We start from the raw sequence: 22,471 nt of genomic DNA, 5'->3' as shown, positions 1-22,471 counted from the left end.
GTGATGAAAAATTGCTGAATTGGTCACTAAATGAAATGACACTAGTTAAAAAACCAATGACTTTATATGATGGATTTCCGGAGGTACCCATCATCAGATAGTGTGGAAACCAAAATACAAACAACAGAATATATACAAAGGTATACAGAGCAACGTGACACGAGTACAAGCATTACAAAGTTTCATCATAATGAGAATTGACATACAGTTTCTGAAAGTTATGTTTTATATTCAACATTTTTTATGTAAATAAATTAAAATTGATCATTCTGTTTTTGCCGCTATGTGGCACCACCATGTATGCTTCACTGTCCTCTGATGGCATAAATTGTCTGCCTAGAAAGCATGATGTAGTTTTGAAATTAGTGTGCCATATCAGCTGTAACATGTCTTTATGCATCTCAATACCTAGGTGATTATGGTGTTTATGTCAGCTCTCATTATGATGAAACTTTGTAATGCTCGTACTCTTGCTGTGTTGCTCTGTATACCTTTCTATATTTTGCGTCACTTGTATTTTGGTTTCCAGACTATCCAATGATAGATATCTCCTAAAGTGCGCCAAATAAATTAATTGATTTTTAAACTAGTGGTATTTCACTTAGCAATTCATTCAGTAATTTTGCAGCACCGATATTTAATCAAGGTAACTGAGAAAATTCTACCTGAAAGCAATAATTGGGGAAGAGTGAGAGAAACAGGAAGGAAGATTAGGGTTTAACATCCCATCAACAATGAGGTCATTAGAGACAGAGCACAATCTTGGGTTGCTTTTTGAGGACGAGGAAGGAAATTGGTAGCGTCCTTTTAAAGGAACCATCCCAGCATTTGCCTGGAGCCATTTAGAGAAATCACCATTACAGTCATCTACGCTTAACAGATACATTTATACATAGCTCTCATACCTCACAAAGGAAAGGTGCCTGTGGGTCCAGAGGATAAGGAAAACCTTCCCAATTAGGTGGCTGAACCTGCTTTTTGGGATTTCCGGGCATACAGATATGCATTACTTTAATTGAGCAACTTACCAACAATCCACTGTATATATTCCTAGGTGTAAATATGTCTGATGGAATGGAATTGATCATGTTCTAGTCCAGAAGAGTAATATGTTGTAACACATTGCTTGATTTACGTTGAAATATCTGAAGATCCATAACTCCTAGGTGACCTACTTCTGCTGGAGAGGGAGACAATACAAGCCTCCTCAGATGTTGGGATAGCTGAGGCTGGGGTAATGAATTTGATGCCTCTAATTCTGTGAAAAATATTCCTGCCATTGACAGTGGGGACAATGAAATCACCATCGTCAAATACTTGTTGACAGCATGTTGCACTTGGGACAGACTCTTCAGCATGAGACACAGTTGACAGCTCCAGCTGTTGAACTTTTCTACATAATACCGAGCCGGCCGGTGTGGCCGAGCAGTTCTAGGTGCTTCAGTCTGGAACCGCGCGACCACTACGGTCGCAGGTTCAAATCCTGCCTCGGGCATGGATGTGTGTGATGTCCTTAGGGTAGTTAGGTTTAAGTAGTTCTAAGTTCTAGGGGACTGATGACCTCAGATGTTAAGTCCCATAGTGCTCAGAGTCATTTGAACCTTTTACATAATACCTCACTTAACAACTGCAAGTACTCATTTAGTAAAGTGAAAATAACTCTACTATATAAACATGAGCTCAGCAATCTTATCTAGTCACATAAGAGAACTGGACAGAAAATGCTGGGGAGTGACAGTCTATCTGGAAAATAAAAAGTGAGTGCAGCTTGCAATAGGGAACGTTATCTTTCCTGAAAGAAGTCTACAGCTGTCATACAGGGTGAGAAGAATCAGTTTACCTTCTAGCAGTATAGATCAGAGTGCAAAGATTTATTTACAGTGTGTCCATATGTGTTTCATGTATTAGTATAATTAGTAACTCATATCCCTATCCCATGTAGTGTTAATGCATTTGTGGAAAATAAACATGCCCTGCATGCCATTGATTCATAAGGAACACTGTGGAGTGTTGATATAACTTTGTAATTGCTTCTTGTGATGTAGTGAGATAGATGGAGTGGGAAATTGCTTTCGTGCTCTTCTGTTTGCAGACCTATGAAGGAGGGAAGTGCGTGATCACAATCTGGAGACCTACCTTCCCTCACATTTGTACCTTCCACCCCCTTCCCCTTCACCCTCTTACCCCCCCCCCCCCCCCCACCCTCCGCCAGATTTAATATGGTTCTAATGCACTTAGAAGTGGTACACACATTTGATATTTGTTCTTAACCCACTTCATTTAACAGTAAACATTAATTTTATACCATTAAAACAATTTTTAACAATCTATGATTTTTCTATCCCCTGCAATGCAGAAACTGTTAATCCTACAGAAAAATGGAGAGGTCCTTTTTTGTAGGAAATTTAATGTAGTTCAACAGTAGTTGCTTTTTTAAAAATTACTCAAGAAAAATGTAAATCAGTGACATTTACCGTATTTACTCGAATCTAAGCCACACTTTTTTTCCGGTTTTTGTAATCCAAAAAACCGCCTGCGGCTTAGAATCGAGTGCAAAGCAAGCGGAAGTTCTGAAAAATGTTGGTAGGTGCCGCCACAGCTAACTTGTGCCGTCGAATATATGTAGTGCTACACAGGCATGCTCTGTAGGCACAAAGATAAATACTGGCGCCAAAACCTCTGCGTCAGTAAATAAATCTTTAAAAAAAAAAAAAAAAAAATAGTGGAAGACGAGCTTTTTTTCTCCGCCCCGAGTTTCGACCACTGCATTTTCATACATTATTCAACGAAGTAAATACAAATTCCGTATTGTTCATCTTCGAATGTAGCAGAATTTCAATGTAATACAAAAATCCGACTGGCAAGACTGTTTGGGATGTTTGTCAATATGGCCAACTTTACGTTCTGAATTTTTTCCTACCTGTGAGAAGAGATGGTTGCTAATAGGAACCTGATGAAATGTGAATCACATGCGGTATTCTCTTCACTATAAGAATAATACGAATATAAACATTTTGCCATGTATTCTTTCGTGTTTGCTGCTATCTCATTTAAATCCTGTCTGCCTAATAAACTACGAAACTAGAGTGAGACAACAGCAAACGCGGAAGAATATACGTATCGTTTCATGTTTATATTCGTATTATTCTTATGCCTAATAGTGACACAGTCAGAAATGAAGTACGGGAACTGACTAGATTTTTAAATCTAATGTGACTCTAATTTCTGTGCAGAATTTGATGTACTAAAGAAGCGGCCGCAAAGATTTTCAAATGGAGAAAAATTTTCGACTAACTCTCGTTCAGAACTATGTTCTATCATACGCAGTCTATTATTTGGTTCTTGTTGATCATTATCAAAGAAAGCAGCAGTGTAAGTAACAACAAATAGCAGTCTCTTGCCGTTGTTTCGGTTATGAGACAGTTCCTCTCTTTTTTATTATTGTAAGCGGCGGTAGCGCGCACAAAAGCAAGCCATGCCGCGAGCGGCGACAGGCCGTAAACACGAACTATCAGAATGCGACAAACAATGCATGACGCAGTACAGTAATGCATTTTCAGCTTAGAGTGGCGTAAACACCTATAACAAAAAAAACGGCACTGATCAGATCAAAGCAAAATAAGCAATCGATTCAAACCAGACGAAGCGCGTGAAAAAGGAAGGGTACCCGTATAAGTACGGATGGAGCGCCTGACGCATAGCAATGGCTACCTGGTAAAGCTTAACTGCTAAGCTTACGACTCGAACCAAACTACTGTAGCTGCATCGTCATTCATTCGACCTAAATTGTGTCTCATATTACAATGGACCAACTTTGTTTCGATTTGGAGGTGCGGCCTAAAACTTTTTTCTCCCCTTGAATTTTCAGGTGCGGCTTAGATTCGAGTGCGGCTTAGATTCGAGTAAATACGGTAATCACCTCCTCCCCACCTCAACACTCGTGCTCAACCATTGGAGATTTTTAGTATGTTGTTCTTGACACTCCCCCACCCCCTTACCACTGTACAAAAATTTGCGACTACACAATTTTTTTCCCCTAATTTTCCGTTATTTACTCGACTAATGTGTGATAAGTTGAAAAGACATTATCCCATCTGCTCATGGATGTCTGTCACCTGGAGTCCACTTTTCCACTCTCCACCAGTGTGCGATTTGCAGGGGGGATGGGGGGGATTCCCCCCCCCCCCCCCTCCTCCCCCCACCCCCTTCTGCATCAGACCATCCCTTCCTCTGGTTTTGTTTTAGTTTATGCATCCCAACCTGGGATGTTTATTTCCCACGCACTGGAGTAAAACTTCACATATAATTTAAATTTGTGGAGCCAAACACTGAAAGTTTTTAATACAGTCTTACTATTAATATGTATGCTTATTAATTTTGAAAAAGTGTTGTGTAGTAGGTAAGCATTTCAAAACATTTAGAACTAAATGACAAGACGATGCATGCCACATTTCCGTAGCATGCCACAATGTTGCAAGATGTCGCCCCAGCGTAAACGAGGCTTTAGAACCAGGTCTGTATTGTATGGTGGATGTGATGTGTTGCGTATGAATCTAAAACCTGCAATCAGATCCAAACGTCGTGGAAAACTGCGAAGAGCTGTCATCCTGCAGCAAGATAACGCTCGCCCACATTCTGCCAAATGGACAGCCGATGCAATAAAGGAGTTGAGATTCGAGGTGCTGGAACATCCACCATACAGTCCAGACCTGGCTCCAAGCGATTTTCACATGTTTGGACCCTTAACGGAACCACTACAGGGAAGAAGGTTTCAAAGTGATGAAGACATCATTGCTGCGGTGCAAAATTGGTTACAGATGCAACCGATAAATGTATTTTCTGATGAAGTAAAAAAACTCGTAAAACGTCGGGAAAACTGCATTGAAGTCCAGGGAGGTTATGTAGAAAAATAACGCATGTTTCAGTTTTCTATCATCAGAATAAGTACAGCTTTTCACAAATGTGTCTTTACTTTTTGAATTCCCCTCGTATATCTGTATGTAGATGATTCTGTAAATAATCTTTACCTATAATGTACTTTTAAAGATATAACAAGGGATGGCTTTTCTGATAGTGCTTATGTGTGAATAGTGAGTTTCGGCATTAACATCTATTTATAAATAACTGTTTAACCATGGGTAAAGCCACGGTCCAAGCTAGTAACATATATAATTATACTAACCCCCTAAGACATCCCCCCCACTGGTAAAAGCACAAATCGAACACTGCTCTCCACATTCTATAGATGATAACAACCTGCAGGGTATAGCATAACGGGGAGGAGGAACCGCAAAAAACATCACTCTGGGAAGGTGTGATTGTTTAGGGGTAGTAGGTATACTAGCTTTTTATCTTTCATTTACTTAATCATTCCTGTTTCATTTTTAATTTTTTTTACTTTTTTCTTAGATTTATCATTATAAATTAATTTCATACTAACAGGGAACCTCTTGAGTGTGAGGTCTCAAAAGGCCAATGATGTTAATGGCATTCTATGCCTCACATATTGTCTACCATGCAACCACAATGTTGGCTGCTAATGGCAATGGGGGGATGAGACTGGACGTATCCATAGGTAAGCACAGCATGAGGCTATGGAGTGTAGTTGAACTGCTTAATTGGTGAGTAACAACAATGCTACAGTGCTAGTGCTGATGATACAAAGCAGAGCAATGACATTGATAAACTAAGCAAACATTGCATTACATGTACTACAACAGTTGCCATTTTGTCAGAAAGGAACTCAAGGAATTTTGCAGGGTGAGAAAGAAGTAACGGATGAAATATTAGCATTTCTGCAAGATGACTCAGTGAAATGTGTGGTGTCATATATGCTGGACTGGGTTGACAGTGTTCATGAGGAGTACAGTGATGACAATGCATGCATAACAAGTGAAAGTAATATTGAAACAGCTGTTGAGCCATGTAATTCATCATCCTTGTTAGACAGGGAGCCACAAATACCATTTCCAGTGAAACGTAGTAAAGGGCAGTTGTTGTCTAAGGAGTGTTTTCTTTCTAAACATAGGTACATACATGGAAGATCATCCACAGAATTGTAAAAAAAATAGTTCTGAACAGATACTGAATAAGTCCATAGCAGTATGACCATGTAATGCATAAGGAAAAGCTATGGCTATTCAAGGGAGGGCAAGGAGCACTTGTTACAAAAACTAGTGTTTTTGCGTTCCAAGCATTCTTCATAGAATTTACAGGATGTGAATGATAGTGACCTACTACATTATGCACATCAAATTGCATGTGTGTTAGGTTACAGTGATTTCAAGGGAAGGTTGCGTAACTTCAAACAGTGCTACAGAATTGGAAGATATAAGATGTCAAACAAAGCATCAACTTGACAATGCAGAGCAAACTGTGGAATTGGCTCAAAAACTTGTAGATGAGATTAAAAAACTTATCCCATCAATCAGTAAGGAATTTATTTCAACTCTGACCAATCAGGATTTGAAGAGGAAATGCTTATGAAAGGAATCCTGGAAATTAGAGGTACAATGCCTTGATGCATTTGTATGCAATCATACCAACTGTTAATCTGGAAGGTAAATTGGCTAGAAAGTTATTTATTGTGCTGTGAGAAGTTGGAGGTGCTCTGCCCCCTTTGATTTTTTCTCGTGTGTGTGATCTTGCAAGACCAGGAGGAAATATTTACATCACAGCAAGCAAATATGGGAATATGGGCATAAGAGAACTACAGCTGTGGTATGAGCACTGCTTTTGGCCAGTGGCTGCTCAAAATAACTTGCTTTTGCTCGATTCCTGGTCTGCGTATAAAAATCATACTCATTTATAGCTAACAATCCCTCCTGAAACGTGGATGACATTGCAATTCATACCATCTGTAACCACTGGACAAATTAGAAAGAGATTGTCTTCTGTAGTACCAAGGATGGAGACTATTCTAACCTACACCATTATAACAATATGCTGTGTAAAGAAGTTATTGTAGTAAAAAAGTTATAATTGTATGTACAATTAAACAACATGTTTCTGAGGTATTTGTTTGAAACCATCAGTTGGGTAGTATTATTTTCAGTTAATACATGTCAGACACCAGTCTATGAGCACATGCGGAATCCTAATAATGTATGGGACACATTACACTGTAAGATAATAGTGCTCATTGAAAGGAACCCTGAGATAAGTAAACATTGATTTGGAGGCCAACTGGATGGTTTACAAACATTGGTTAGGTAAATATATGAACAATGTATGCTTTACCCATATGACAGAATGTAAGTGCAAAACCTGAATGACTGTTTGGCAGATATCCAATTCTGTGAATGGGACCTCAGTAAATAACAAAGGAACCTAATTTTCCTTTGTCAGTAGTGTTTAGTATTGACCTCAAGTGATGAAGAAGTAAAAGTTGACTGCAGCAAATGCACACTCCACTTTTAACTGCACATGTGGGTTCACTATACTGTTCAAGAGTAAAATTACCTTTTAGTATATAAGCTACTGATGACCAATTCTCTGGTCTCCAAGTTCTGTGGATTTAAACCCATGAGATTGTGTCTTTGGGTGCTTTATTGAAAAAATTATTTTCACTCATCGAATCTGAAATGAAAATACTCGTGCAAATTGCCATGGTAATTTAAAAAGTACATGTACAATAAGTATTATGTGATGCAGTGTATGCATTCAAGTGAGTGGTGGTGATTTTCAACAACTTATGTAACAGTTAAAATTTTTATATCTAATAGATATTTATTTATCTGAACTTTGAGAAAAGTATTATTTTTCATAAAAAAAAAAATCAGAAGCTGTTTAGAGTTGCTTCACGATTATTAGACTTTTCAAAGGAAAATGTTGCCTTAGCTTGTGGTGGTGTCGTCTTAATATTGTGTGTTAAAAGTGTAAGTAATTTTTGTCATGTAAAACTTTGCACTGAGTTTGATGTAAAACAATGCTTTGGATAAAATAACACCAAGCAAGTGCCTGACCTAGTTGGACCACTAAACAAATTAATAAAGCCACTTTTCATTGACTGAGAATCGGGACAAAACAAGTGCATCCCAACATATTTTTGGACAAATTTTAATGTGTTTCTTTATATCAGTGACCTCAAGTACCCTGCATAAAATTACTTATCACATTGTCCACATGAAGTAGTTTTAATGTGAACATGTGACACCCTGCATACATTATTGATATGCTGTGATCAGTAAATAGTGTGTTTTTGGTTTTAAAAGCTTAAGGCAGATTCTATTTTCAGATTATCCAGAGCCATGGCTGTTTGCTAAATACATTGGAGACATATCAAGACAAGCAAAATGTGTACTTAAAAACGTTTTTCAGTGGCCTGGGAACTGTTGTATTGAAATACTGAAAACAGTGCTCGGAGATTCTACCAGAATTCTTGATCCACAGTTAAAATCTCATGTTACTGTTAGGTTGCAGGAGATAGAAGTACATGACAAGGTACCCACATTTTCTTTCCATCACTAGTAGTTTAGATAAATTTATCTAACATTTCCTTGCAGATATGACTGTGATGGTGAGTACAGACATGATATCAGCCTTGGTAATTTCAAATAGCGCTGAAGCTCAGAAATCATTGTGGTGCAATGGTCATAATAATACATGAGTTGTGAAAACAACAGATTTAATAAACTCCATACTATAAATATTATTCCACTAGAAATGTTCTTTATTCTTGTCTGCCATTAACATGTAAGCTTCTTTCCTTTCATTTCTGTTGGCTGTTAACTGGGAAGAGGGTATTATGTTCAATGTGTCCATACCTTTTGATGAACTACATGTCATCTGTACATTTTGACAATCATGCCAATGAGGTGAGGTTCCTAAGCAGGTGGTTTTTGGGGAGGAAGGGGGAGGGGGGGGGGGGTTGGCTAACAGCAAGCATGCTTCAATGACTACCTTTCAGTAGTTATGGCTAAACTACGGGGGTGGCAACAGAAATGCAAACTTAAAGTATCAAATCTTACTAGGATTGGATGCTCCTCTTTGAAACACGTCTCTGTTTGTAAATTTAACTTTAATTATTAAAATTGTGCCTTCCAAAAAATATGAGGGGTGTTTAATGAGTAACACAAAACATTTTTTTTTTTATCTCAGACAATTTCAGTTGAAAAAATGTGAAATTTGTCCTGGGACATCACAGAATATTCCCACTTCAGCCCCTACAGTTTCATGAAGTTCTGATAGGTGGTGGCACTATATGTAGTCTTAAAAATGACATCTGTAATGGCAGTGCATTCCAAGCAGAGAGCTGTCATTGAGTTTCTTTTAGTGGAAAACCAGAGAATCGCAGATATTCATAGGCACTCGCAGAATGTCTTCAGAGACCTGGCAATGAACAAAAGCATAGTGAGTCATGGGTGAGGCATCTGTTATCACCATAACAAGGTCACACAAACCTGTCTGATGCACTCTGTGCGAAGCAGTATGTGGATGATTGGGAGGTTATTGATGCAACAAGGCATTGGCTCCAACATTGCCCAATAGAGTAGTACCACACAGGCATTCAGACCTTCTCCATAATGTGGCATAAGGCCATCACACTGAATGGAGATTATGTTTAAAAATAGGGATTTATAGTAGCTGAAAGAGTGCGGAATAATATGGTGTATTGGAATCCTGAATAAAATCAACCTGCCTTCAGAAAAAAGTGTTGCATTACTTATTGAATTCCCCTCATACAATGATTATCCCTTTTTAAATCTTTATTCAGACATGTTTTGATATCTATACATCATTTTCAGTGATCACCCTTTTAATATACAAAAGTTTAGTTTTATTTACTGTAGTAGGCCTGGAACTATGTGCATTTTTATTTTGTTATGATAACTGACCTGAAACTACATTAATTTTGAAGATGAGATTGTAAGGTTTGGTGTGCTTTTAAGTATGATATGGCTTGCCAGCACATCATATGATAAGTAGTCAGAAGAATAGGTTTCTTTGTTTGAAAAGTAATTGTTTTTGTATGTTTTTCCCAAGAGTAATTGTAGTAGTTGTATGTTTACATTTTCTGTCATATTGTATATAATTGGTGTGTTTCTTTGTAGATTTTAGTTAAATGCACTACTTTTCACACATTTTTGCAATTTACTCTCACATTGTATCAGAAGTTCTTATATACAAAAACGAGATTTAGGAAAACTTATGTCACCATACCATTGAAAGATGTTATGCTGCTGTCACCATGCACTTTTTCTACATGTTGTTATTGTGCGGTGTGGCACTAGTTTTGAATTCAAAATTAATGCAGTTTCAGGTGCACAATCACAAAAAAATAAAAATTCACATGTTACTGTTTCCAGGCCTAAAGTAAAAAACCAACCAAAGTTTTTGTAATACAGGGTTTATCAATAAGAATCATCTGATTTTAAAAAATCATAACTGTTATGTTATTTGAGATATGCGTGTGAACGACTTATTGTTGGAAAGAACAAATTCTTGAGTTTTACATGGTTCCTGCTAGGTAGCAGCAGTGTGCACTCACTCCAGTTCTAGTAAAAATGGTGTCAGGACAACAGAAAGCATTTTATGTTCTACATTTTGTGCAGTGCGGGTCAGTAATAACTGTTCAGCATGACTTTCATACTAGGTATGGTATGGATCCTCCTACAGCACAGAGCATTAGATGATGGCATGAACAATCCTGAAAAACAGGTTGTTTGTGTAAAGGAAAGTCACCAGGCCATTCCCGAGTGTCTGACAGAGACATCAAATGCATCTGCCATAGTTTGACAAGGAGTCCTGCAGAAATCCATTTGCCGTGCAGCTTGACAGTTCAACATGCCCCCAATGTCCATCTGGCGTATGCTGTGTCAACGCTTACACATGAAACATCCACTACAAGTTCTTTGTAAAGGTGACAAACAACAACATGTGAATTCTGTAATTTCATCCTTGGTAAGATGGAGGATGACAGTTTTCTTCCACACTTAGTGTTTAGTGATGAGGCAATATTCCATTTAAATGGAAAGGTGAACTGTCATAACTTGAGAAAACGGATTGCAGAAAAACCACATGAAGTTGTACAACATGAGAGGGACTCTCCAAAATTTAATGTGTTTTGTGAAGTTTCACAGGAAAAGGAGAACGGTCCATTTTTATTTGCTGAGAACAGTGTTATAGAAAGCACATACCTTGATATGCCTGAGAACTTTCTTTTCCCACAGCTGGAGACTGATTCAAATGCCATCATTTACCAACACTGCCACACTGGCATCTGGAAGTGCAGGAATTTTTAAATCAAAGGATTACTGAATGGTGGATTGGTCACACTGGATCAAATGATTCAACCTTATATTACTGGCCTCTAAGGTCACCAGACCTGACTGTATGTGATTATTTCTTGTGGGGGTTTATAATAGACTCTGTTTATATGCCTCTGTTACCAACAACAGTGAATGAACTGAGACATTGCATAATAGCAGCTGTGGAAGCTGTAACTCAAGACACGCTCGCTGCAGTGTGGGAACAATTTGAATACCACTTAGACATATGATGTGCATTTCAAGGGGGGCCATATTGGAACACCTCTGAAAAGGTATGAAAAAAACTTTTTGAGTTTCCCGTTCATTAAAAAACAAAATTCATTGTATATGTTTATTAGCGTCAGAAATATAGACTTCCCAAATCGAATTATTGTTTTTGATACACACTGTATATTGCCGATATGAAAAGAAACACACCAAAAGTCACACTTGCATGGTGAAACATGTTTGGGCAAAGAATTAAAAAAAAACATTGTGTGTTGCAGGAGATGGAGTCTTAAAAACCCAAACATAAACATGTATGCTTGAGAACCAATTGTGTGGCTGATTGTTCAGGTAGTTAGTGTATAATGAGTAACCTCTGGGTACCTGCTGCACCTCATTTGTAGGATTTGTTAGGTACATGGGGATTTTCCCAAGTATACATTTATTTACCTAGCAATTCGTGAAAGCAAAATGCTTGTACCAATTTTTTAACTCGTAGCAGTTCATGTGAGTTGTTGCTTAGTATAAGCACTTAAACCAACATATACATGTCTGTCAAGATGTGTTTTTGATTATGAAAATAAAAGGAGGCTCTCTTGAAAAAGTTCCTTATAGAAACCACTGCTTTGAATCATGACACAGATACACAATACACCACATTAAGGAAAAGGCCATGTAATGTGCAAAGGCATGTTCAGACAGATGAACTGGAACAAAAGTGGAGCTTGATTGGTAACACTTACATTAGAAACAAAGAGTAAGTTAGAACACACAATCATATCCCCTGTTGTGTGATAGCATATAGAGTAGAGAAGTGCCCTCATCCAACCTATTGGGTTGGAATCCATGCACCCAGCTGTTCTGTTCAGTGATATACTTGCCTGTTATCCATGTTTTATTTTGACAGGCAATGAAAGTTGAGTACCAAGTTCCAAGCTTTTTAGCTCTAATATTTTAGTTGTATGTTCACCTGAAAGTGTGGCTCCTAGTGCCATGAAACTCATACTGATCTAAAACTAAAGGACTAAATACAGCTGAACCAGTTTATCAATACCCAAGATGTCATTTGAAAGTGTAACCATCTTTTGGTAGAATTTCTGTCAGTTGTTTCTGAATTTCAGGTGTTATGTGAGGTTGAGGTAAAGTACTTGAACAGTATGTTTTTTCCATGATCTTTAGGCACTCTACTTGGCCAATTTTTTGGGTTCTGGTGCATGAAATAAAACAATGTTTTGTAGCCAGTAATACTGCAAAACATCCCAAAGCAACACTGGCATTAGTGTGATTATTACATAGCTACATTTTACGTACCTCACAGAAACCCTCAGTTTGTACCAAAACTGCATGTGACCATGCATTTTATGTACTTTACCTGAAATCAAAAACCAAAAACACACCAGAAAAACTTTTTAGCTTCAAGGAAAAAAAATCATTGTTACCCAGTGTCATTAGTTTAGTCCTTTTAAATACTGTTGTGTAGAGTAGGCATACAGTAAAAGCTGTCCTTCCTACAAACTGCATCGACATAACGCTCCCAGTGCTTAGTGCAGGTACTCGGGGTAATGGAACACATTCACGTGCTGACGTTGACAGAGGACAATGTAAACATAAGTAGAATGCACACCCGTCATTCCATCAATCGTCATGAGTTGAAGAGTTGTATGAGTAGAATGTACACCAACAAAGAGAAGGTAGAAATGCTATTCATCTATGGAGAATGTAAGTTAGCAGAACAGTAATTGCAATACTGTTTTCTCATGTATGGGTACATTTAGTGCAGTAGTTTAGTCCTTTTAAATACTGCTGTGTAGAGTAGCCATACAGTAAAAGCTGGCCTTCCTACAAACGGCATCGACATAACGTTTCTTTTATTGTTGTTGTTGAATGTAGACGAAATGCTATGCAGGCAGCGGAACTGTACAGAGAGCAGTATACTGACAAGAACCCATCTTCCCAATGGATGTTTTCTTGTTTTGTTGCGACACTTCAGGAAACGGGAAGTTTCAACCCACGAGAATGGAATTGTCATAGCACTCGTACAGACAAAGCTGCTGAAGTTACTGTTCTCGCTTCCATTGCTATGAATCCACATGTGAACACACGACAGCTTGACACAAGATTGGCAATCCTAAAAGAAGTGTACATCGTATTCTTACACATCACTGGTTCCATCCTTACCATGTACACTTACATCAAGAATTGCATGGGAATGATTTCCAGAATTGCGTACAGTTCTGTCAGTGGGCACAGCAGCAAATCCTCGTCAACCCAAACTTCTTCTCCAGTATTCTATTTACCGATGAATGTTCCTTCTTAAACAAAGGACAGGTAAATACAAGGAGAGTGCATTATTTGTCCAGCGACAATCCGTGATGGCTTAGACAGGTGGAACATCAGCATCAATGGAGAGTTAACGTCAGGTGTGGGATGCTTGGTACTACAATTATTGGCCCTTATTTCATCAATGGTAGTCTAAATGACACAGCGTATGCCAACTTCCTCAGATGAATTCTTCCTCCTCTTCTGGAAGAAGTGCCTCCAAGAAACAGGATGCTTATGTACTATCAACACGATGGATGTCCAGCACATAATGCCTTGTATGCACGTTGTGTTCTGAACCATTGGTATCCTGCCAGATGGATTGGTCAAGGAGGAACAGTTACTTAGCCTGCTATGTCTCCTGATTTAAATCCTCTGGACTTCTTTCTTTGGGGGTGCATTAAAGACGTTGTCTATCGCGATATTCCAACAACTCCAGAGGACGTGCAGGAATGTATCGTTCTTGCTTGTAATTCTCTTCAGCAGGCAACACTGGAAGCAGTAAATAATTCTTTCATTCAATGAGCGCACCAGTGTATTGGTGTCCAGGGTCACCACTTTGAGCACCTTTGAATGTTCTACTCCTGGGCAATGGTACAAGAGAGTCAATTTTGTATTATGTTTTTACTTGGTTTTCATTTCTTTTCTGACAACTCCAGCAAGTGGAGGAGTTTGTGATCCCAGGCTCAGGAAGTCAATGTTGTGTTATGTAATTAATAATGTTGTGTTTCAGTGAATGGTACACTGTGATACATTTTTCAATAGGTCTTTAGGAGAGGTAATGAATTACCAAATAAAAAATACAGGGTGCCATTTAAAAAAGTCATATCACTGTTCATATCTTTGTAAAAAAACAAAGCTACAATGAAGTTAACCATACTGATTGATGTCCCCCTGATGACTCAAGAACATTTGCTTGAAAAATTTTGTAATTTGCATCTACACAAACAGTTATTTAGAGTGGTCAAAATAAATGGGACACCCTGTATAGTATTTCATCTTCCATTTCATCAACTCTAATAGCAAATTGGGCTTGCTATGTTGTGCTGTAGGCTACCTGTGCTCTGTTAGTAGGCTGGTTCTGTGGGCACATTATCTTGCATAAGTGAGTTATAAATGTATTCTGTCAGACTTTATAAGTTGTAATTGATTTTTCTGAAAACATTATTCAGAGAAGGTGTATGTTTAGCAGCCTCCATATCTTTGTTGAGAATATTCGTAGAGACTGTCATCAGGCTATTGCACGTTGCCATTTTGCTAGCTTAGTAAGAAACACATCTCCCTTACAAACAGTTGAAAATCTGCCAGTGAAGATCTATATAAGCTTACAACCATTCAAAGGGGACTTCTTGAGTATTAATTCACAAGCACATACTTCAGTGCACTGATAATTATAAAATCTACTTTTTTCAATGTTCTTGAACTTGTGTTCTATTTGTCTCTTTTTTTCCACATTAGTTCTACATGAGTAAGTTTCTAGAGTGTAACCCTTTGTACTTGACGTCTCTAACCCTGTGGTTATTAGGTGTTCTGAAAGGCACAAGGTTTCTATCTTTTCAGAAGTTTCTAAATATTCCAAACAGGCAAGGAGATCTTCTACCATTGTTACTTGATCCTCTCATGTTCTGATGAAAGAAGCTAACTTTACTACTCCGTGCATTTTTAAATACACTCTGTTAAGTAAGAGCGTGATCAGCATTACACACACATGATGAGGCATATCACCTAAGCTTTTTCACAGCCCACTAGAGGGAACCTTTGTCTTTCATGCAATGCCCATAGAGCATTAGTTTACTTTGAATACTTGACTGAGATTTGGATGTATTTACCAACAATTCAAATTCATGGAAGGCATTACAGAATTATCAAAGATATTTGACGCTGACTGCCAAACGTTGGTTCATCAACAAAAATGAAGACTGCATACTGTAGGAGGACAATGATACGAAGCACTGCAATAGGCTTTGCAGTGACTGGAAAAAGAAAAAAGGTGTGCAGGTATTGGATTGGCTCTCACCATCACCTGACACTAATCCTATTGAAAATGTATGGTCTTATATCAAAACGAAGTTACAAGGAAAAAAAGATCTTCATTTTGAAACATCCATCAACACAAATTCAATGTGGAAAACTTTGTTTCACGTATGCTTCAGAGATTCCAAACAATTATTGATACTGTAGGTGACTGGACATATTATTAATTGTAACAGCAATTTTCTTTCGTTCTTATATGATATATGTATATGTTTTAGTTTGTTGTCAAATAAATTTTTCTACTGACTAAGCTAACCATGACCTTATCTGGTACTGGGCGCCGCGCGTTTCGAATCTGCACCAGATGGCATGGAACTTGATGAAGAGGTCTCTGCACCAGTCGTGCTGTAAGCCATGGGTGCACGCACTCCTGGCCCCGAGTCTAACGTGGGGGCACCACTGTGGAGCACATGGTCCCAGCGGCCAATAGCGACATACCCTGTCATGTATTTTAGGCGGCAGCCTCTCACTCAGTGAGGCAGTGTCGTATTTGCATTGAGTCAGTTGATATCTCACTTACAGAGACCGTGTTTATGTTGCGTGTGCTTACTTCTCATTTATGAGTGGACGTTGTTTTGATTTCATGAGGTTATCTCTTGTGACCCCATTGCTTAATACTTAGTTGCTGATCTTGGTGTCTTGCTCAGTTGTCTGTCGTTGTGCTTGTCCTTCCATTCCCATTCGTCCATCTTGTTTGTTCACTGACCACTGCCATTCGGTCCCGCCGTGTTTTTGTTAGCGGCCATCCTGCGACCTTACATAACAGACAGTAATTTGTGGGGCTCCTTCTATTATTGTAACTTCTTGCATGAACAGGATGCTCCAATCCTGGCTATAACACATAAAAGGTACCCCACTGACAACAGTAACTGCAGAGATATAGTTTCATACAAGAGTGCTGTATTGAATTTGTGTTAACTGTAAGTAAAATTTGCTTGGTAGTTACATTTCTTAATTGTCCATTGTGATCTTAATAAAATGCGTGGAGTAGAGTGTACAAGGAATAACACAGCCTGTACCTGCACAAGACATTATGCCTCGCCATTAGATTAGGGGTGGAAAGAGGAGCAGTTGTGTGGGAAATGCCTTGAGAGGCACAAAAGTCGTGGAAGGCCTGAGACCAAAACTCTGGACCATTATTCATCACAAGCTTATAAGGCAATCCTTCAGTAGATAAAATTTCGGAAAGCAATTGAATCATAGCCATGGCTCATGTCGAAAGACAACAGATAACATATGAAAATCAAGAGAAAGCATTGGTAACCAACAACCATGGAGAATTTAGGAAGGGTCCTGTGAAATTAATTTGGATGCATGCCCATGGACAGTTTAATGAGGCCCACAGAGAAACTGTTGCCCATGGTGCTGCCTGTTGGGTACCACAATAAGAGCAGGCCACGACAAGATGTATAGTGTCACCTACAATGACAGGCCAAAACATGTGCCCGTGGGCTAATAACTTTGTTCACAAGACCGCACCAATCTCCCTGATGTAGCAGCTGAAGCACATTCATCCATAGGGCGGCCTGGATCACAACACTAGGCAACAGCCCATCCATAGCTAAGAGAACAACACCATAAAATACTAAAAGTAGATGATGGAGGACAAAGAAGTTATACAAAGGATCAGAAGTCTGCTGAGCCAACCGTGCTGAATGAGGTGAACAGCTTGACACAAGAGTAGATTGACAGCAACAACAGCTGCGATCTAGGAGCCTGTATGTTGCCCCTCAACGTCTAAGTAAAAACAAAGGAGTTCATCCTGATCAAAAGTAGGATCTGGCCCTATCAGGGACCATGGTAGTACATCAATGCGGTGTTGACATGTTGCTGGTAGCCCGAAAATGTATTTCATAGTTGTAGTGGGACAGAAACAAGGCCCAAAACTGGAAGCAATGTGCTGCTTTGTCAGGCAAAGAAGCGAAAGGATTAAACAATGAAACCAAAGGCTTGTGGCTAGTAATGAGATGGAACTTAGACCCACACAAGAACAGATGAAATTTTTTGAGGGCATAGATGATAGTGAGTACTTTCTTTTCAACTTGGGAGTAGTGCTTCTGAGCCAAGCTAACCGTTTTTGATGTGTAAGGTATTGGACCTTTGGAACCATTCTCATATTGATGTGTGAGTCCATACCATACTGAGAGGCATCTGTAACCAAAAACCAGATGGTAGCCAAACAAGGAGCAGAATGTAATTTATATTTCAAAAGCATGAATGTGTGCTCACAGGCTGGCGTCAACTGAAAAGTAACATTCTTGTGGAGAAACTTGTGGAGGAGATGGCCAACATGGCCACACATGGAATAAATTAATGATAATAAGCAGTTGTATTTAAAAATGCTTCGAGTTCTTTGAAATGTGTAGGGCTCAGCAGAGCTGTGACCACAAACCCCAAATACACTCTAGACGGCTGAAAAAAGTGTGACTTGAGCATGATGCATTTCAACTCTACAGTAAGAAAGTAAGACATCATCAGTTGGTCTAAAAAGATGCTCAACAGCTGCCGGGATGCTGGCCACCCAAACTGGAAGTGCTGGTACTGGTACAACCCAAAGGGCATGTTAGTCACAAGGAGCTGGTTACAATTCTCATCCAACACAAACTTTAAATAGGCTTCGGATAAATCAGTTTTGGAGAAAAGCTGCCTCCTTGGCGAGTTTAGCCAATAACTCATCCAGACAGGACAAAGGGTTTGTGACAGGGATAGACTGGGCATTGACTTAAGCTTTAAAGTCACTGCAGAGGTGAAGTTGACCAGTCAGTTTTTTAACAATCATGCAGAAGGTAAATGTAATAGACTGTATTACCCCAGTGATGTTAGCCTGTCCAATTTTGATTTCACTTGATCAATGAAAGCCATTGGAATAGGGCACACATGGAAAAAGCACAGCCACACCATAGGTTTCAGGGTAATGGGGGCCAAAAAGTTAATGGCACAACCTAACCCACATTAGAGAAGAAACAAAAACCCAGAACATAGAAAATCTAACTGCTGTTAAGGCACCTGGTCAAAAACAATGTGCACCATATCCGAACTGGAAAAGCCAAATGCATTGGAAGCATCCAACTTGAACAGATTTGTAACAGCAGCATTATTCGCAACCAGAAAAGTCAAGGAAAAAACCACAGATTCATACATAGTGGAAGCTGTAAATTGCCCTAAAACTGGAATATGCAGCTTGTTGTAACTTAACCAAACATTACTAACTGGAGACAATGCCAGAGATCCCAAATCCACACAAGTTTGTGAGTTCGGTAAAGTCACAGCTGCTCTCACATCCACTTGTAGTCTGAGCACCTTTTCCATAACTGGCACTTCACTAAGCTGTTTTTTATGATCTGTAAGCACTGGAAACACATGATTAACATCCATGTCCATGTCCACAGGAGGGGGCTGGGACCGACACTCAGATGCTATATGTAATGTTTTCCTACAGCTGTTGCAAGTCGCCCAGCACTTAGGGAGGGATGGGAATGACACACAGATGCTCAATGTCCTTTTTTTGTACGATTGTCGCAAGTCGCCCAGCGCTTAGAGCATGCAGCCCCGACATTTTCTGTGAAATAGTATGCGACATTGACACACCTCCTTGCCAGGACACAACTGAATACTGGCATCACAGACAATAGAATCAACATGGGGATCATGACGAGCATCCATAACAAACTGACATTTGTGACTGAGGCTGTGGAGTTCAGCTGCCCAAGCCTGGTAGGTCTGGTGGTGCATTTTATGACAGCAATAGAACTCTACACATCCTACAATGATATGCATGGGTTTACAGTGATAATTTCACAACTACTTCGAGGACTTACACATGTAATTGAATGAAAGCAACACAGGTACGTGGAGCGGGGCTAACTGGCACAACTTGTAGATCCGAGGAGAAATTCAAGGAAGGAACAAAATCTTACACATGTTTGCAACAGTGACATTAAAAGCAAGGAACTGTTGATGAAGCCACTTTTTGTAAACCTCCCAGGGTTCAGCCACATCATCATAATGGGAAAAAGGGTGGCAGGTATGCCAACAACATTGAAGCTTGCGTAGTCAGTGTCACTGACAAGTTCATAATAGCAACAGTAAGACCCCCTGCTGTTTGAGGAGAGATTGGAGCACTGCCTCCATGGTCAGAAGAACTGAAGGAAGAACCAAATAGATTGGGCACACGGAAGTGAACACCAAACTCATCACCATTTGTATTGTACTGTAAGACACAAACAGCAGCATGGCCACAATGAGCCAAAGATTCTTCTTCTTCTGCAACTGTTGAGGATGTAGACACAAACATAGAAAGAAAAAAACTCCGGGTACTGATACAATCAGTTGCTGACAATAAGTATGAACACAATATGAAAGCGAGTACTTGCTGCACTGTCCTTCTGGAGAGGAGGGCTCCAGTAGATGGTGCAGCAGATGCCATGCTGTGTGCGCAAGTCATCTGCCCGTGCAGATGCCATTGGCAGTATATTTGATGTGTAACGCATTAGTGGCCTGATCCTGCGGTATGTATCCAAGTATTATGTTCAGAGTTGTAGCACTGTTACATTATTTTAGCTATGACTGTAGCACTGTTACATTATTTTAGTTATGGATTTTTCAAAAAGATTGAGTTTTATGTATTTTGTTCTTCTATGCGAAAGTGTGAGTGTGAGTGAGTAAGAATGGAGGCATGTGGATGAGTCTTATAGTTTACCTTTTGGTATGTAATTTTCAACATTTCACCCTGATTCATCTCCAGTTAGTTTAGTAAGGGCACTGATGACCTTGTGTGCCTCTGTAGTTGAGTGGTCAGTGTGACTAACTGCCAGGTAGTGGATCCAGCTTTGGTTTATGATACTGCCAGGGAATTTTCCATAGTGGGAGAGTTGTTATGAAGTGCACTCAGTCTCATGAGGCCAACTGAGAAGCTTCTCCACTGGTTAGTAGTGGTCCCAAGGTCAAGAAGTCTGACAGTGACTGGACGAGTGGTGTCCTGGTCACATGCCCCTCTATACTCCATCCAGTGATGCCATTGCCAAAGGATGACACGTTGGTTGATCGAGCCTCATTGTCCTGTGTAGGTGTAAAACGTGGAACTTTACTGTACCTTTACCTCACTGATGACCTTGATGTTGAGCTCCCTACACAGAACACTGAAAACAACTTAAACTAGATATTTTCAACAATATTTGTGAATAAGTAGCAAAATAAACCATTTAAACTACTATGCGGAAATCCTGTGTGTGCCACAGAGAAGCCTACCAGCTTAGATGAGGAGACTCACACACACCCTAAGGAAAGTTATTTAAGTGAAACTCTCCTCACTGTTGAAGTCAGTAGTATAGTGTCCACAGTAAGGACCTGTGCAGTTCTCCTTATTAGCAGGCATTCTTTTCAGCTTTTTGTCACTCTTAAAGTGCTGACAACCACTACCCAGTTGTAGCTCATGTTTAGGAAGCTGAGTGAGTTAACTGAATATATTGATTTTAGATTTGCAGCAGATTTTTTGGTGATTACATTAAAGGATAAGGAGATAAGGTCTCTTAATTCACTATACATCTTGAAGTGCTTTTGTCACAAATCTTTGGGTGTGGACTTGTTTTGTCTGATCATTTTATAAAGCTTTTGCGGAAACACGGCTATATTTTGGGGGTACAATTTACAGATAAGCTAGAGCCAAATATGTGAAACAATAAACACTATCCACAGTGAGGGGATTCCAGCTGGCTACTGATGCTCACAGGACAAAACCCCATACCCGACAATGTCTCCTGGTCACTGTCACCTGGTGACATCTTTGTTTGAGGATCATCAATATTCAAAACTGTTCCTTGCCTTAACATGAGACTGATTTTCACTGGTACCACATGACAAAAAGATAATTTTGGTTTGGTGCACAGCATGCCCTATTGGTTTGTGGTGTGGGAAAAATCTGATACACAGTCAGTGGTAACAGGTGACTGTTGCTCTTATTGCAGAAAAACTCTAGAGTAACTTTTCATGTGCCAAATTACAAGAGAAGTTGTACTTCTGTATACATTTTAAATGTATGTTTGCTAAAATTTTAAATTATCAATGAAATTATGTATCAGCAGACATATATTTCTGTAAAATGTTTCATCATCTAATGTGGAGGATATTGCATTTGTAAATATGACCTTACCAAAAGACATCCCTTTGATGCAAAGAAAAATATAAATGGGAATTAAAAAAAATTAAAATTCTTCTAAGCTAATTGTTTTGAAGAAACTACCTTTTTAGAGCTTTGCAGGTCATGGTGAGAAGAAAAGGTTCAGCACTTTATTTGTTCCACTCAATGAATACTGCATCATGATGTTGCTTGCTTGGTGCAAAAGGTCATATTAAGATCCAAAAATCATGCATAGCAATATTCATGGATGTGTCAAAGCAGGGTGATTCTTTTGGCTATAGTTTATTTTCCCTGGACATGTACTTAAGGTACATTTACTTATGCTAGTTTAGTGTCCTTGCTGCAGTGGTGTGTAGTACTTTTTCCTTTTATTGGTAGCCTTGATGCTGTAGCAGGTACAGCACAAGACTCCAGCCCTAGAAGTCACAGGTTCAATCTGGTATAGAAATGGGGATTTTTCCTCATTCCAGTTCCTCCAGGATGGTCCTAGATCCACTTTGTCTTCTAT

General features: G+C 39.2%; 1 protein-coding gene across 1 annotated transcript in view; it reads left to right on the top strand.

Moving 5' to 3' along the window:
- Window positions 1-22,471, top strand: part of LOC124555091 (zinc finger FYVE domain-containing protein 26) — a 434,713-nt gene that overhangs the window by 249,570 nt on the left and 162,672 nt on the right. The window contains exon 23 of the mRNA XM_047128885.1: window positions 8,237-8,442. Within this exon, the coding sequence (XP_046984841.1) occupies window positions 8,237-8,442 (206 nt within the window). The remainder of the gene's footprint in view (window positions 1-8,236; window positions 8,443-22,471) is intronic.

Source organism: Schistocerca americana, chromosome X, assembly GCF_021461395.2.
Source record: "Schistocerca americana isolate TAMUIC-IGC-003095 chromosome X, iqSchAmer2.1, whole genome shotgun sequence".
Taxonomy (NCBI): domain Eukaryota; kingdom Metazoa; phylum Arthropoda; class Insecta; order Orthoptera; family Acrididae; genus Schistocerca; species Schistocerca americana.
The sequence above is the reverse complement of the archived record's forward strand: the minus strand, read 5'-3'. Positions and strand labels throughout refer to the sequence as shown.